The following is a 17,081-nucleotide window of genomic DNA, read 5'->3' as shown; positions in this document are numbered from 1 at the left end:
ACATAGAGTATGGGCTGGAAAGAAAGAGATTAGTCTGCACCACAAAATCTTTTTATACATTGATAGCATTTTTTTTACACGTTTTGCTTAGTGAGACTGCTCAATCTTTGTGACTTAAGGATGAAAAGGCTTCTGGGAAGTTGTTCCATGAATTCATGTGAATATGAATAGAATATTTGGCTGAGGCGTAGAGTCAGCACCACAGAATCTTTTTTCATACATCCTTACCATTTTTTCATATGTTTTGCTGAGTGTCAACTGCTCAATTTTTGTGGCTTGAGTAGTGCTTCTAGGAAGTTGTTCCATGAATGGATGTGCAATTGTGTGTATACAAATGCTAATTGATCCCAAAGGCAAAAATCCTCAAAATGGTGAAGTAGGTGAGGAAAAACTAAAGAATTAGAGATTAAAAGCCTAAAAGAAAGCAGTCGTGATGAGAATTAATTAAATGATACATCTAAAAGTAATAACTTAAAGTACAATAGTATTGGAACCTGTATACAAAATTAATCAAATAACACATCTAAGGTGCTATAAAGTTTCAACAAGAAGGAACAGAAACTTATAGTTGGCATTTGTATCAACAAACTATATCACACAAGCCAACCTTGTGAACAAACTCTACTTACTTTATGAAATTCTATAAACGGACACATGAAAGTTTATCCAATCACTGGAGTATGCAGCAAGCCCAGCTGACACCTTGTCTTGTCAGCAATAACACTTATTTCAAAATGGAAAAATGCATGTAAAAATTTGCAATCACATTGTTTTGCTGAAATATGCCTGTTGATTAACAGAACAAAAAGATGGGGTAGGATTCCTATCAGCAACCAGGAAAGCTTAAATCTATCCGAAGGCTTTATGTACAACTCTTATAGTCTTTAAAAGAGCAGCAAGACAGGATGAAGCTTGCTGACGGAAAGAATAGTGATACAAGAACTCATATTATATGACCGCTTAACCATCATTAGCATTTTCTATCATCAATTTTGCACATGTAACACCCCATCAACATCAAAGACACAGCTGCATATTTTATCCAAAATACTTCGGCAGAAGTTAAAGGTGCTGTTTTCCCACTTTACAGAATATGCTCTATGCACTGCACTTAGAAAGAAAGCCCTGTTAAAAAATGAAATAAAACAAAATACAAGAGTGACAGGAGGGAGGTCAGATACAATTTTAACTTATTTTACCATGTATCAGTAAAGTAACCAATCTAAAGAGTGGCCTGTTTGGTTTTCCTATTTTTAAAAACTTTTTATAGTTTTTCCCACTAGGTTGATGCTCACAATGCCATACTCATGCCCATCCAATTATCCTTATCCAACACAGCTAACCTACTTCAAGGAAAAGTGAAGTGTTGCAATAACTATGCTCCAAAGTTTAGTTTGATCAACTGAATAAACAAAACACCTGACAATATTCCCATGCTGCATCTCCTTCAAGAGGGAAATTTCTCTAATCGCAGTGCTTGGAACACCTTCATCTTCCTGCTCCAAGCGTATTTTCTTCAGAGCTATAGTCTCATTGGTTACTCGATCACGAGCCTTGTATACCACTCCATATGTTCCTTCTCCTATCTTTTCAACTTTCACATACTGTCATATTTGAACATCATAAAAACCAGGAAAACCAATTACAAGGAAAATTAACAAGGGTCCAGCAAAAATCACAATATATCCATTTATTACAAGCACACAAATATGGATCTTTTACTGACCTGGTCCATCCAGTTAATGTCAAATGCCTCTACAAAGGACTGTCCACAATTAACAACAACAGATTTTAGGAAAATTAACAAAAGTTAAAAGATATAATATGCATCACAGGACATTAGCAAATCAAAGCAAACAAGTTAATAATATAGATCAAGGCCCCAATCTGCTAGCTTAGCCATATTAAAACAATTTATATCACTTGTTAAAATGATGCAATAGAACCCATTCATTTGGTCTGACACTATACTATATGCATATACAAGAAGCCTATCCATTTGCAGAGATTATAGACAAATTTCATGACATTAAATCATTGCTAGTATGCCTTAGCACAAGGAACAAGTTAACAAGATAAAATGCATGCAATTTAGTTCTAAGAAGAACGTTATAGGGTAAAAACAGATGATTGAGTTGCAATTTAATCCATAGTAAGAACTGCTTGCCCAATGAATAAACCCTTCAATGTCACTGTGGCTAACTTGTTTTTCTTTTAAAATAAATAAACAAATAAAGTGGGACAATTTTATTACCAAAAAAAGGGATCAAAGTGTAGTCAAACTAAAACACAAACTCCAACCTGTCTTATCAGGATTCAGAAACCAAACCTACATTTTGATAATGAATCACACACATTGATACCAACTACCCCAAAATTGATCCAAATTTATCATACCAACACAAAAATTCTGCATTAGTTGATAAAGTTTCAATAAACAGTACACTTGTCAAGTAAAAGACCACCAAACATAACAGTGAACTTACTATCAAACGTCAATAGCTATAATATCAAGCTGGAGGCTTAAATGTTTGCCTCAGAAGATAAAGCCTACTGACTAATGGTTACACGTTGCCACGGGGTGATCTGCAAGAGAAGAGAAACCAAAGGAACCATGTCCTTCAACTTATTAAACTCTAATTCTCAACCCAAATTATTCTTTAATGAGGTCAAGCTAAACAATGCTCGTTTCTGTCTGGAAACAGTCCATCACGTATCTAATAAAAATTGCAAATATGCTAAGACTCATCAATGCGAGGACATTTGGAGAATGGCATTGATATACCGAATTGAAATTCATGCAAATAAGGGTAAATAGAAATGAGATAAATAATAATAATAATGAAATCAAAAGTAAAGTTCACAAAATCCCCAAATGGACGGCAAGACATGGAATCCCCCATTGATTATAGATAAAAGAAAGCCCAAAAGAAATCATCAAAACATCAGCATAAATTGCTGATCCACTAGCATTTACAGCGAAAGAGAGAGAAATCCAGTACCCGGTCGCAATTGGAAACCTGAAATCAGGATTCACCAGAGAGAAGCGACGGCAGCAGATTGATTGATGGAGATGATATGGGCAAGTCCAGAGCTGCTGCTACTGCAACACTGAGAAGGTTAAGTGAGAACTGAATGAGATGAGAGGACTTCGCATAGACTTTCCCTTTACCCTAATTTTAATTTTTCTTTTTTACCATTACCTAAAAAAAAAAATCGCGATTTAATCCTGGACAACGTATAATTGATTTCATTCTTTTAAGCGAGTGAAATTTAAAAAAAAAAAAAAAAAAAAAAAAAGAAAGAAAAAGAAAAAGAAAGAGAAATTGTAGATATAAAATTAAAAAAATCCAGTAAAAAAATTTTAATTGGATGATAAGTCTTAAATAATTTAAAATTTAGTTTTCATTATATAAAATAAATGACAATCAATGTTTTTTTTTTCTTTAAAGCAGACAATCAATGTTTTGAATAATGGATTTAATTGAAACGTATAAATGCTTATAGTATTATTTATTCTTATTAGTGATAAATATGCTTAATCAATATATATTTTATTATTTAATTTCTAAATATTATTATTATTAATAAATTAATTTCTATATTTAAAAAATTTATTAAAATATTCTTATTTTTATTATATTAATAAAATATTCTTTACATTTATTTCTATCATTAAAAATATAGTAAAAAATTAAATTACTAAAAATAAACTATTTAGTTCATAAAAAAATTAATTTAATAAAATTTAAAAAATATAAAAAAATTTTAAAAAATTTCTAAAAGTATAGAAAAATACTTTTTTAACCAATGATTAATGAAAATATAAAAACGTTTGAATAAATTTTTGAAAATAGAAAAATTAACTTATTAATAATAAAAATATTAAAAAATTAAATAGTAAATTTTCCTCATTATAATAGTATAGATTAAAAAAATAAAGAAAAACATATATTGTATCCTTGTATAACTGATTTTTTATTATTTTTATTAAAAAACTTTGATGACGAATAAATTGTTTATATATATAAATGTAGCCTTATGAATTATGAGAAAATTGATTAACTAAAATGTATTTCTATCCGTCCAGCCAAATTTCTCTCTCAAAATCCCTGTTTAGAATTAGAAATTTTATAAAAATTTAATTTAATTGATTTATTTTCTGTTACTTCTTTTATTTTAAAACAAAAAATCAATTCTTTTTAACTTAAAATTTTTATTCTAAAAGAGATTAAAATCATGCATACAATGAACATCCATACTATAGGCAGGTTCCTTTTTTTTCCCAGAAAAGGAAAAAAATGAAAGAAAGAGGAATGAAGAAGAAGAAAAGAAAATGAAAATTATTAGCTTATTAGGTTGAAAGTAGAAAAGAAGAAACAAATGTAACACATAGATATCAAAATTTGAGCAAGAAAGTGCGAATTTCCATTGGACCTAGCTCAACAACAAAAGTTGAACTATCAACAGGGCCACCTCTAACTGGTGAGGCTTCATCTCCACTCTCACCCTCTACTTTCCATGTCATCCTCTTCATCTCTGACTTGTATTGGTTTGCTGATATGCTCATTTCCTTCAGCTCCCTTATCTGAATGTTCATACACCAAATCAACACACAGTAACAATGACTTCACTGTAACTAATACCACAGTTCATACACATGTTCTTACAATTTTTCCACTAAACATCTTGTTGAGTTCAACTTTAGCCAGTGCTGAATAGTTGGCATCTTCTCCCTCCTGACCCCATTCAATCATTGCAGATGAGATTTTGCTCAACTCAGTCATATGAAAAATAGTCACTTTTTGTTGAAACAAACGCACAATACAAGAACATATGCACTCACAATCGTAATATTATGGAAAACAGGAAAAAAAATAGAGGCAAGAAATTTAATGTGCTTGCTTCAACTGTAAAGTCTATGCCCACGGAGATGAAAAAGTGCAATACAATTTCTCAGAACTCTTAAGAACCTAAACTCGGTATATTTTTCAGATTCTCATATAATGAAGTGTAGAAAACATATAATTATTTATACTTCTTCACTGTGTTTTCCCAACCAAGTGTGTTACAATCTTCAGAATTCTCAGAACCCTAATTTGAGTGTTTTCCAGTTTGTCTGTCAGTCCTGGCTCTCCAATCTCAACATAGATTTCTATTTTTTATTCAATTCAAGTAACAGTGCTGAACTTTTGAGGCGAATATACCCAAAATTCAAGTCTAAAAATTAGGCTTATGAGGAATGGCAGTTATAGATCTAATTGCACCAACTCTAGATTGAGAATTGGTTCATCAGTGGGAGCTTAGACACTATGGCAATGAGATGAATGGCAAAGTGGAAGAAAAAGAGTATGAATTTGATTTGCTTTACCTCATACAGATGTGCCAGACGAAGGAGTACGTTTCCATCATCCAGCTCCTGCAAGGCAATGATCAGAAAGAGACAGAGAGAAATAGAACTCTAGATTCATCCTACAAGAGGTTGCCACTGTCACCTGAAGGGTAATCAAAGCAACATTCAAAGGCAAGCTGTAATCAGGATCCATGACTGTTCCTTCGGTCAAATGAAATGCCTTCCAAGTCTCCTCTTTCTGAACGGTAATCATTTTTACCTAGTTAAAATCCAAGGCAATTCATGCTCAAAGCAAGCAAAGTGAAGCCATACCTCATGGGTGAAAGCTAGAAGCAGTGGTGAGTAAACTTCTTGGCCAACTGTTCGACGCCAGATTGATCCAGCTCCTAGCTGGTTGATGCTCAAATAATAATTTCCTCTAACCTGAATGAAGATGTTGATTATAAAAGTTCAAGAGAAGCATTCATGAGTGAGAAGAACTTTCTGATGAGCTCAACAATGACAAGCATTTATCAGGAATGCTCACAAAGAAAGTTAATATCCTCGTAGAATAGCATACCGTTAATCCTTCACATTTGTCTTCAACACAAACACTTTCGTCAAGGGCTTCACCAAATCCTCTCAAGTCAACGAAGATCGTGCGCCTTTGCGCAGGAAAAGAAGCAAAGCTCAGTTTAATATGTCCATACATATTGGTATGATTCATGAATGCTGTAAAGCAAAAGAGGGTTGTTATCTGCACCTGTGAAGCATTAGCTCTATTTGACCATCTTTAATGCTGGCTCCTCCTGTGGCACGATCAACCAACACTGACAGTTCAGATTTCTTATCCTCTATATAAATTCCGAGGTTAAGCTGGAAAAATCAACCACAGGTTTATGTCAGTAAAAGAGAAAATATTTTAGCTACTGATTGAACAGCTTTGATAATGATTTTGAGATGAGAAAATTTCAATTGATGCAGAACTTGACAAGCAACCACTAGACTATATCTTAAAATGATGAATTGTTGACCTTCTTCAGGGGCACAAAACCGTACGTACATGTTTATGAGCATATACATAAACACAAATTGTAACTGACGAATTGAAAACAGACAGTTCTGCAAACAACAATACAGATTGACTGTAAAAAATCATATATCATCATAAAGAAGATTCCTATCTTAAAGCACTGTTTGAAAACATTAAGAGCTATCCTTTTGAATGCAACAAAAATCCATAAAGACCATTTATACGTTTGAACTTCTAAACGAATCAAATGGACACACAGGTACATAACACTTAGAAAAATCAACAGAAGAAGATTATTTGCATCTCTTTATTGTTGGATAGCCTGAGAAAAACCAGTCACTGAAAGATCAAATCAACTCGGGTCAAATTCCAAATCACTTTGACAGGAATCTCCTCCACACGTTGCCCCCTCAAGGCCACGTTAAATGCGCTAATAATATATTCAAAACAGTTCTCCTCCCCATGCATTGCCCAACAAACAGCATCATATTTGTACGGTCTTGGATGCACACACACACAAAATTGGTTGAGTTTTAGAATTTATGAAATTACTGGATAATAGTTTCCTGCTTGAGGTTGATTAACTGACAGATTCCAGTCAGCTCTATAGTCACGAATCTGCAAGTTAAAGAAAAAAAAGGAGAAGAATCAAAGCATCACCACTGAGCACATAAACATTAAGTATAGTGTAAGAATTTTCGTAAAGGGGAAATAGCTTGCATGTGTCTTCTGAAAAAGAAGTTAATGAAGAGACTCAATACTTCAGTTTTAAATGTGTTGATATAAAAGTGTAGCAATTTACATCAATACTCTAGTTATGTTGTGCATAACTTCTCAGCTTCTTTTAGACACATATCAGCCAACAATAAAATTTCTAAGTATAGTTAAGGCTTCTTGCATCATGCTTTTGGCACCTAGTACTTCACCCTTTTAACCAAGCAGCAAAAAAAATTTTACATTGTGAAAACCATTATTAAACCACCATAGAAGAGGGGCAAAAACCAACGTTTCACCTGAGCATTTATGTCTGAGGAAATTTTAAGTGAGTCTGACATGGTAAAAAATGCACAGCAAAGAAAAAACAAAATCCCAGTATTCCTGGACACGTTGGTTCTACGGTAGGGCTAGATACAAGTTAGTGTCTAAGCTGAGAAAATCACATCTATATTTAGATTCAGCATAGCTGCATGTTTTCAGGAATCTTTCAAAATTCATGGGATCAAGGAGAAAGATCATTGCGAGAGTTACCCGCTTTAGAAAGTCCCTTCCATTAGAATCAGTATAGTAAACCTTGTCTGTGACCATATTTGCTGTCATTTGTGTGATGACCTCCTTTCCAATACTATCTTCTGTGGGAATTGGGCCAATCTTCAGAATAAAAGATTGTCAGGAATGATTGATATGAACATAGTGAATCAAATATCTTCAGCTTACAGCTAAAAGAAGTAAAATATTAAGAAAGTATAATTAATCTATTTGAAAGAAGATTACTGTTTTAAGGCAAAGAAGAAGAATTATTTAAAGCGCTATTGGACAAAAAAAATCCGAATGTTTACGGTAATTTACATTTATGTCCAATAGTTTAAATCTTGAACTAAGCTAAATCTTTTCAATTTGATACAATTATAATCAAAAGGATTAAATTGAATTTGTACAAGTTAACGGTAAATTACAATATAGTTCCTAAAGTTCTATTTGAATAATAAAATAGTCCTTAAATATATATTCTTATTACAATAATTTTATTTTTTATTAATCTCATTATTCACTCCCTATTCCCACTTTTATATAATATGGTAAATATTAATAAAAACTTAAAATATAAAAAATAGAAAGTAAAGTTTTCCAAATATAAAAAATATACACATAATTTATAATATTGAGTATAAATATTTAGCGAAATACTTTAATATATATTATTTATATGTGATATTTTATATAATAGAAATTTTTTTGTAAAAAATATTTATTCAATATAATATATTTAATATTACATATAATAAATATAAAATATATTTAATTTCAATATAAAATATAAATTAAAGAATTATATGTTTTATTAATAATATAAAATTTTAAGTACTATATTGTAATACATCATTAACTTTTCAGATTTAATTTAATTCTTTTAGTTATAATTATAACAAATTGAAAAAATTTTATTTTACCATCCAAAATTTAAAATATTGGATATAAATGTGAATTACCATAAAAGTTTGAATTTTATTTTTCCAACACACCTTATTTAAATCATGTAACTCACAGTATATTCAATTTCAGCATGCTCTTTCTCTTTGTAAAGTCTTGTGACCTAATAAACAGACATAAACAAAAGTTAGCTGAAAGCATGTTGACAAGTACAAAAAAAAAAAAGCAGAAGCTTGGATCACTAGCTAAAAGGATTCCCCTAGTCAACATCATTCACAAAATCCCTCAAGTGCAAACGATTTTATTTTTATCATTAAATCTCTAATATCCCAGTTGTTAAACAAATATGCATAGTTAGTCCATGCATATAGTATAGTTAGATCACCAATCATCATAAAGCAATTCCAAAGAAAAAGGAAGTCTTGATCCATGTATAACTAAACAAAGTGATACTAACTGACCTGGTAGATCCATGGATTAAATTGTTGATGGACCTCATCAACCACAGATCCACGATAGACCTTCAAGGGCACCTGCAGATGATTATAAATATAATTATAAATGATAAATTAAGTAACAGTAAATTTCAGCTACAAATGCATCATGTTGAACTAGTTGGTTTTTATGGCATCCAATACAGGAACTAAAACAGTGAAGAGGTGCACACTTACTCCAAACTTGACGTGTGGCAACTACATAAAAGCAGACATCTCCATCATGTAGACCAAAAAGAATGGGAGAAACAAGAGCTAAAGAACAGAACATAAGCCCAGCATAGAAGGCAGGATAAGTGGCAGTTTCCCACATCATGTTTAGAGAAATAAAACCAAAATATTATCTAATTGATCAACAAGTATAACTAGTATAGGATGCCAAACAGTGCAAGCTCCTGCAAAAAGATTGGAACTTTTTTCGCTAATTACTTCCATGTGAATACCAAATGGCAGCATTTCTTCAATAACAGCCATTCTTCTACTCAGTACTCAACAAGATAATAGGATAAATTATGAAAAACAAAAATCCTTCACATTGGCAAAATTCTTGAAATTTTTTTGAAAAAAGTGAATACAATGGGCCTCTTTTTTTTTCATTTCTTACAGTTAGGCCTTCCATTAATATATCATATAGTTTAGTGCCTGAGTTTTTTCCTTTGACTAACACTTTAGTTCCTATTTTTGAAAATGGAACAACTTTTCTACCCTAAAGATTAGAAGGTGAGGGACTAAAATGTCAACATTATTAGTTTCCAATTTAGTTTAAGTTTTGACATTCAGGATTTTTTTTTCCTAATCAAGATGTTTAATATTAATTACAATATTTTGCATGCAGTCAAACATTTGGTGTTCATCAAGATTTACTAGTTTCCAGTTTCTCAGTGGGTTTCTTCCAACTAAAAGACCACTTCTTATACACAGATTAAAAATTTACCATTTTTTCAAAACATTCAAAAGAACCTACTAAACAAAAGCAAACATATTTAGATATTTCCATACTAAATGTTTCATTGAGGTGAGTTTAGGATAAATTAAACTGAGATTTTAATTGACATTTAGATCTTTCTCCTTCTGGATTTCTTCTTTTTTGCATCTTAATTCTCCTCCTTACAATGTAGCCTTATCTATTTCCTTACTCTTCCCTCCTTACCCTAACCCTGTTCTGATTCTGTAGTAGAAAAGTTTAACAATGCTGTGAGCACAGGAAGAAAAGGGGAAAATGGAAACAGAAAGGGAAGAACTAACTGATCTAGCAACAATATGGGGAGGGGACCCATCAGGCCGAAAAACGTATGCACCAGAAGGTTGCTGCAAGCAAGAGAATATCACTGGCATCAGACCAGCTTCATGAACTTAAAGCCAAAATTTAAAATTCTAAATCAAGGAACAGAAAATGTATACCTGGAGATCAGAGCTTGAACCATACCAAAGATAGCTTTGCTGAAGAGGAACATCAACCTGGTAAAGGCAAACAAACAATTACAGATGACCTCTAATTTCATAGCCAAAACATCTCTTAATCTATTACTCCACTCTTTTGGATGATATAACCTAAATACTTGAACCATTTGCATTTTCATACCAAAGCTCCATCCAATTGAACTTATCCTTCATCCTTCTACAAGAGCTAAACTCACAAAATCGGAGAAGACAGCTGAGAAAAACTATCCAAGCAAAGCAACTTACCCCAGTTTTTGAATTGTGCATTCGTTTGAGTTGGCCAGTGGTAGAAGAAAATGACATTTTCAAAATTCCAGGTCCAATTTCAACAGTCTCATTGAGTGGACTTTCTGTTACAGAGAGCCCATTTCTCCTTTTTCCTGCATCATTTCAGTAACCATACAGGAAATAGTATCAACATATGCTCTCGAAGGAGATGATAAAATTGTCTTTTTTTTTTTACCTATAGCAGGCGCATTAGCAATGAAGTAAGTACTCCATCCAAGTGGTGGCACAGAAACTGGAAAGACAAGCCAATATTGAGGAACTTGATTGGATGAAAGTCCTAAGTAGGCCTTCTGATAGAACTTTCTTAAGTTGCTTGTAACATTATCCATGATCACATATTGAGCCTCAATGGTTTTGCCCGAAGAATCAGAGACAACAAGATTGGCATCATTAACCTGGTCGGTATTGTCACTTCTAGATCAAATTTGAACAGTAACTTTATTTACAAGGGAAAAACATAGGAAAAACAAACAAATAAATTCAAACTTAATTGAAGCTTTTAAATATCTCAATCAGAAGAATATCCCATTGAAGATACTAAACTAGCAATAGACAAAGCATCTTTAATGGAAGAAATAACTCCCTAATAGGCCAAGATTATAATGAAGAATCCTTAAATAACAAAAAGCAACAAAACAACATTTTCTGCAGGCTTACGTAACTTCATTGGACAAAGCCAAACAATCCAACCAAGTTATTTTCATCTTGATTTAAATGGAAGCTATATGTCCATATCTATGAGGTCATAAATAATATGAATTAACAGAAAATCATTTGCTCTTGGGATTATCAACCAAAAACAGAGATTTACTTACTGGAATCCTAACAATTTCAGTGCGATTCCATCCAAGAGGGTTGTACACTACTATAACCTGAAAGTAACCAGTTGTACATACGGAGTATGAAACCTAGTGAAGTAATCATACAACCAAAATTCGAAATAAATGAAAACAGTATGTCAGTACCAAACTCTTTCCAACTCCAGCTTCCTCTGCTGGTGGACAGTAACTGATATTTAACAATTGGCACTGGTGGAAAAGAAGGGAAAAGAGTAGCTTGATTAGGCCAGATGTGGTAACTTGATTATCTAAATGCACATGTGCATCCAACAATGAGATTCAGGATGAAAAGAATATCTTGAGATAATCTTCACTGCTAAGCATTCGATTATGCAGTGAATAGAAATAGGCATTATGAAATATATAGGAAATTTCTAAAGATGAAGCTTTGTGCTTCCTTAACATAATTAGTGAAAAAGGTAACTCTCACACAGACCAAGAGGAGAAAGACAGTAGATACCTGACTGAAAGTAGCAGTTGTTGCACATTGATCTCTGGATTTATTGCTAACTAAGCATGAAAGAGCAGAATTGCCAGTGGCTTCTGCCTGGAGAGTATTGAATAAGTTAAGTTTGAGGAATATAATTAAAAATTTTGGGCATTTATAACAAGCAGGTAAATTTTCATAGGAAATTCAACTACACACCTCAGATGCTCCAATAGCTAAGCGTTTAGCATAGTCATCTGTAGTATGTTGTTTGGCAGTCCCAGAGACAGCATCATGATGCTGTGCTATTCCTAAAGCATCTCCAAGGCTGCAAGTGCTGGGACCATTGGATTTTTTTCCCACCAAAAACTCAAGTTGCCGTGTAGCCTGTTTTCAACAAGAAGATAAAACTGTTTCAATTAAAACACTATATTCTAAAACCAAAAAAAGATGAGAAATACAAGACAGTTCTCGTGATAGGGAGAAAGCCATTCTCTCTACACAGGATGCACAATTTCATCTAGTTGTTGCAGCATACAGAGGCCAAGAAATTCTCTCAACAAAGGAATGTAAAAACATCAAAATAAGCATCAAGGCACAGTGATTTTGGAATCATACCAAATAAAATCCACTCAGCTGCCGAACATATCTCTTCAAGCCTGGGCGACTAGTAAAAAATCCAGTCCAATATGCATTTTCCCTATCTGCATATCTGCCAGAAAACAAGCAACAATTGTATATACACAATACACGTTGCTTCATCAAGATAATGTAGTAAAAGGAATCAAGAAAACAAGCAATTCTCACGGAAAATAATCATCAGTCTTCAGTGGCCATGCTTCATTTGCTGCATTTTTCACATCAGTATAAATAGATGGAGTAGAATATAATGCATTAACTCGACCATCCTGAAAGGTGAATAAAACTGTTATCAAAGAAAGTACATTGAACAAGTGATAAAGAAAAAAGTAAATATATTGAAAAATTTTCAATGCATAAAATTCAAGAAGATCACATGAAAAAATGATGCATTTGATTTCAGCAAGAGTGAATAGTTGAACATAAAGACGAAGAAATTGAAGATAAAACAAAGAAATTTAACAATTAACTAAAAAGTGTAAGAAAGATTAACCAAACTTTTCAAAAAGAACATGCATCATATTGTGGTGGGAAAACTGATAGAACTGAAAGGACAGATGAACACAAAAATAATCAATGCTGAATATGTTATATTTAAGTTTCAGTTGCTGTAATATCTATTCTGATAGAAATTATACGAGTTACAGTAGACTGAGAATGAAAACTTCAAAATCAAGTCCTGAACAAGGAAAAACATTATCCCATCACTCTAACACACATTGCTAATAATATAAACAAGAGACTTGTGTTTCCTTTTTGTTTGAAGGAAACAATTCTTCACATCTTTAGGAGCCATTTTATGAAGTTCAGTGCTGCCATTTTATGAAGGCATGGTGAGGAGATGCCTCATGAAAGGATCCATGAGAATTATGTTGAGAACAATAAGACTTAAAAAGGGGCCTTTTTTTCATATAAAACTATACCTTGTTAACATAGTGAATCAGTTTGTCCATTTGCTTGAACCAAGACTCAGCATATTGGTACTGGAAATCATCACCCATAGTCCACATAATATGGTTTGTCCTTGTTACATTTGCCTGTAAAAATGAGGGCGTCATGTTCATAAAACCATGCTACCTCTGCAATAATAAATTAATGCATGATTATCTTGTTAGAAGCCATACTAAAAATAAATAATTAAAAGAATAACTACAGAAAAGAGAGGGGTGGGGGGCTTAGACATTACTTGAGTTATTGCAGCATTTATGAAATCATTAACCCGTTGCTCAACATTGTAGTCAAAGAGAAGAGGATTATCCTACAATGTGAAATTCAACAGATAAGGAGAAAGCTCAACAAGAGAATCACATGGTAACGTGAGAAAGTAATACTTGCAGAAACTATAACCTGAACAGGCACAAAATCATCAAACACTTCAAAATTGAAACCAGGTGGAGGACTATAATGCACAGGGAAAGCATTGGCAAAAATCTGAAAAGGCACAAACAATTAAACATTAAACACACCAAGCCCTTTCAAAAAACTAATTTATAAAAATAGGGGATCAGTCATTGCTTGGAAGTTGGAACCTGAGAGGATGAACCAAAAGTTTTAGACCCACGCCAAATGACCTCTAGAGATTTATCTCCTTTGCACTTTGCTCTGTCCTGGTAATCAATCCTTGCAAAATGAACAGAATCGAATCCAAGCTGCAGCAACCAATCAAAGTACATCGATCTTATGCTAAAAACACAGCAGAAAAAACTCATTCCAAGGAAAATACATGTTATTTTTATCAAATAGTTGCAACTTCCTTCTTGCTAAAAAAGGCACTGATGTTGGCATACAAAATGGAGTCAGTGAAGTATGCTTTGAGCAGGCATGTAGGGATAAAAGACTAAATTAGCCACCTAGTTGGGTGATTGACCATTCATATATAGTGTACCTCAGCCCCAAGCAGGTAAGCTTGCACAGCAGAGTGTCCAAACGGATCAATTTGCCATCCAGCACGAGGAGTCTTGTTAAACTGTTGCTTTATTGCAAGATGACCAAGTGTTGTTTGGTCAATCATATCTACATAATGGGTTGTTGCCTCATCATGCATACACCATCCACCATTTCTGCAATTGAAAAGTTTAAATACTTTGTCATATATGCTAAAGAAACAGTATAAGTTAGACCTTCTTGCTATTTTCTCTGCTTTATAATTGCATACACGAATTCCAATTGGCCAGCATCTACAAGTTTCCTCATTTGCTCTTGCATTTCTTCACTTTGTTCTAGCCACCATCGTTGGAAAAAGGCCTATGATTCATTTAAGGTTCATTAGACACTGGTAATATGACACTTGTTAGACAGCATAAAACTCAGAAACCAAAATATTAAACAGCGGAAACTACCATCCTCGCAATGATACAACATAGCAATTGAATACAAATGCCCAATAAAAATCTCAGAAATTTCAATTTAAATGGATCCAATATCAATGAAAACAAAACAATCAACAAATCTTTCATGGGATTACCATTTCAGCAAAAACAAACTTCCTGTTTGCATTTCTAAGCAGAGATTCCACAACCGAGTCCAGCACATTTTCAACACAAGCACCCTACAAGAAAACAAGTAACAAAATAAATATAACTCATCTCATAATCTAAAGGGAATGAAGACAAGACAGTGCACAGATTAGAACCTGAATACTGTTGTTTGATCCAACATAGTACTGATCAACAGTCTTTAACCAGCCAACATCATCATGTGAATGTGCTACCAAATGAACATTGAGTTTTCCTTGTACAACTCCACCTCCAGTGTTGTACTTCACATAGCCCCCATTAACTTTCCCGCTCAAACAAAACCCAGCAACAAAGCAACTGATAAAAAACCATGTTACAACACTCTCAGACTTGTCCATTTCAGCACCCAGTTGGCTCTGAGCATCAAAGGAAACTCAAGTTTTTTCCTTTTCATGGCCGCCAAATTTATAGAGGCAAGTGGGAGCCAAATATTGATGGGGCATACGTGGCGACAAATGAACCTCAGTTTCGTCTCTAGCATTTCCATGCCGGCCGAGGAACAATGTTTTGTTTTATTAGGAGAAACTGGGAAGGGGGGTAAGTTTTTACTGAGGCACTCAAATTTATCACTACCTTTTTCTTTTTTTAAGGATTGTAGCCAACTTTTAAGAATTCTGAGAAGGAAATGCTTACCAAGAAATTCCATTTTGGATTGAGATTCCGTATGAGAATGGCTGATGCAAGGAGGATCATCATCTATCACCAGGAATATACACTCCTTGTTTAAAAATGGAATTTAAACTCCTAATACTCCGTCCAAGCTATCAAATCACTATATACAGTAGATTGTAAAATCAGCATTCTCACTGCCGCCAAGTGGCAATACACCTTGCAACTTCATCATCAGAGGTCCCACTTAGGTAAGTGGCCTTTTATTTTGTTTTCTAATTAAAAATTTTATGGGTTCATTTCTTTAGTGATATTTTTTTCCTATTACGTTTTAAATTCGTGATTTTTAAAGTCTACAAATGACTATGTGATATATCATAAACTAAAGATTTAAGAAAGAATTAAATGATAATAAAAATTAAGGATCTCAATTTTTAAATTTAGAAAATAAATAGTGAGTAACTTAAATAGGAAATTTTTATTATATTAATATAATAAATATTCCTCTTCATGATCACAAATGAGATGGATTTATTTATTGTGCTCTATTGAATAATCTTCTTCTTTTGTATTGATGATGTGTTATTAAAAAAAATAGAAATGTAAATATAAGATTCTAATAAAAAATTTTAAAATGTAATGAAATTAATAATTATAATTAAATAAATTTATCATCTTCATATTTATCACTAAATGTAATAACTTTATTTTTTAAAAATTACTATAAAAAAAATTCTGCAAGTATAACGATAAATGGTTCATTTAGTAATAATTTAATCAATCGTATGGGAATAAATTATCAGTGAATTTTATAATAGGATTATTAGTTGCTCATTAGATTTTTTTAACATTTATGGTGAGTATTAAAAAAATAAATTTAATATATTTCTATTTAAAATAAAATATTTTACAAAAATTAAGAATTCCTAATTAATATCTGTGATTTAAAAATTGGCCAAGATTCAGAATATTTTTTTAATAAGCTTAATTTTTATTTCTCATTTTTTTATTTATTTTTTATTTTTTTTATGATGGGTGCTCATATTCCTCTATTGTATTTATTTCATAATATGAATTCATAATATGTCTAAACGTACTATATCTTTTTCCCTCTTTAAACGACCATTTAATTTTATTCGAGATCGCTTAAATACGATTTCATGTATTGGAGAGTCTGCTTTCCTTTAAAAGCTAATGGGTATTTGGGACTTTGATCCCACGAACAGATTCACATCCAACTCGACTCGTCTGGACAGTCCTTAAGTCAATATAGGCTTAGAGCACATATTAGTCCTTATTGAATTCAGGCCTAATTC

The 17,081-nt window shown here is 32.6% G+C and overlaps 2 protein-coding genes across 4 annotated transcripts in view; both read right to left on the bottom strand.

Annotated features, from left to right (window-relative positions):
• Positions 1 to 17,081, bottom strand: part of LOC110609514 (cell division control protein 2 homolog A) — an 80,580-nt gene that overhangs the window by 2,896 nt on the left and 60,603 nt on the right. Inside the window, exons 1-4 of one of the 3 annotated variants that reach the window (XM_021749127.2) lie at positions 3,003 to 3,191; positions 2,487 to 2,586; positions 1,727 to 1,765; positions 1,420 to 1,604 (exon numbers count right to left, since the gene is read on the bottom strand). In XM_021749127.2, coding sequence (XP_021604819.1) covers positions 1,420 to 1,604; positions 1,727 to 1,735 — 194 coding nt within the window. In that variant the 5' untranslated portion in view covers positions 1,736 to 1,765; positions 2,487 to 2,586; positions 3,003 to 3,191. Of the gene's footprint in view, positions 1 to 1,419; positions 1,605 to 1,726; positions 1,766 to 2,486; positions 2,587 to 3,002; positions 3,192 to 17,081 lie in introns of those variants that run through there. The other 2 variants (XM_021749126.2, XM_043954186.1) reach the window with 2 other exon arrangements.
• Positions 4,197 to 15,646, bottom strand: LOC110608807 (alpha-mannosidase). The gene is made up of 29 exons (XM_043954185.1): positions 15,273 to 15,646; positions 15,105 to 15,188; positions 14,796 to 14,884; positions 14,526 to 14,700; positions 14,170 to 14,289; positions 13,988 to 14,071; positions 13,827 to 13,898; positions 13,564 to 13,677; positions 12,809 to 12,909; positions 12,620 to 12,713; positions 12,221 to 12,388; positions 12,035 to 12,121; positions 11,701 to 11,763; positions 11,551 to 11,607; positions 10,911 to 11,130; positions 10,694 to 10,827; positions 10,409 to 10,465; positions 10,253 to 10,315; positions 8,975 to 9,046; positions 8,629 to 8,676; positions 7,614 to 7,733; positions 6,918 to 6,983; positions 6,096 to 6,208; positions 5,913 to 5,997; positions 5,666 to 5,776; positions 5,496 to 5,591; positions 5,372 to 5,419; positions 4,671 to 4,739; positions 4,197 to 4,588 (listed from the first exon to the last, which is right to left on the bottom strand). The coding sequence occupies exons 1-29, from the start codon at positions 15,492 to 15,494 to the stop codon at positions 4,400 to 4,402; spliced, it is 3,021 nt and encodes a 1,006-aa protein (XP_043810120.1). The 5' UTR covers positions 15,495 to 15,646; the 3' UTR covers positions 4,197 to 4,399.

Source organism: Manihot esculenta, chromosome 2 (genome assembly GCF_001659605.2).
Source record: "Manihot esculenta cultivar AM560-2 chromosome 2, M.esculenta_v8, whole genome shotgun sequence".
In the NCBI taxonomy this organism is placed as follows: Eukaryota; Viridiplantae; Streptophyta; class Magnoliopsida; order Malpighiales; family Euphorbiaceae; genus Manihot; species Manihot esculenta.
Note: the sequence above shows the minus strand (reverse complement) of the source record. Positions and strands in the feature narration are given on the sequence as shown.

Excerpts from the sequence above, each read along its gene's own strand:
- LOC110608807 (XM_043954185.1), bottom strand. The coding sequence starts at position 15,494 with ATGGACAAGTCTGAGAGTGTTGTAACATGGTTTTTTATCAGTTGCTTT. Across the intron at positions 13,899-13,987 it reads ATGATTTTGTGCCTGTTCAG|GATAATCCTCTTCTCTTTGA; the intron begins GTTATAGTTTCT and ends TTCACATTGTAG. Across the intron at positions 13,678-13,826 it reads TAAATGCTGCAATAACTCAA|GCAAATGTAACAAGGACAAA; the intron begins GTAATGTCTAAG and ends TCATTTTTACAG.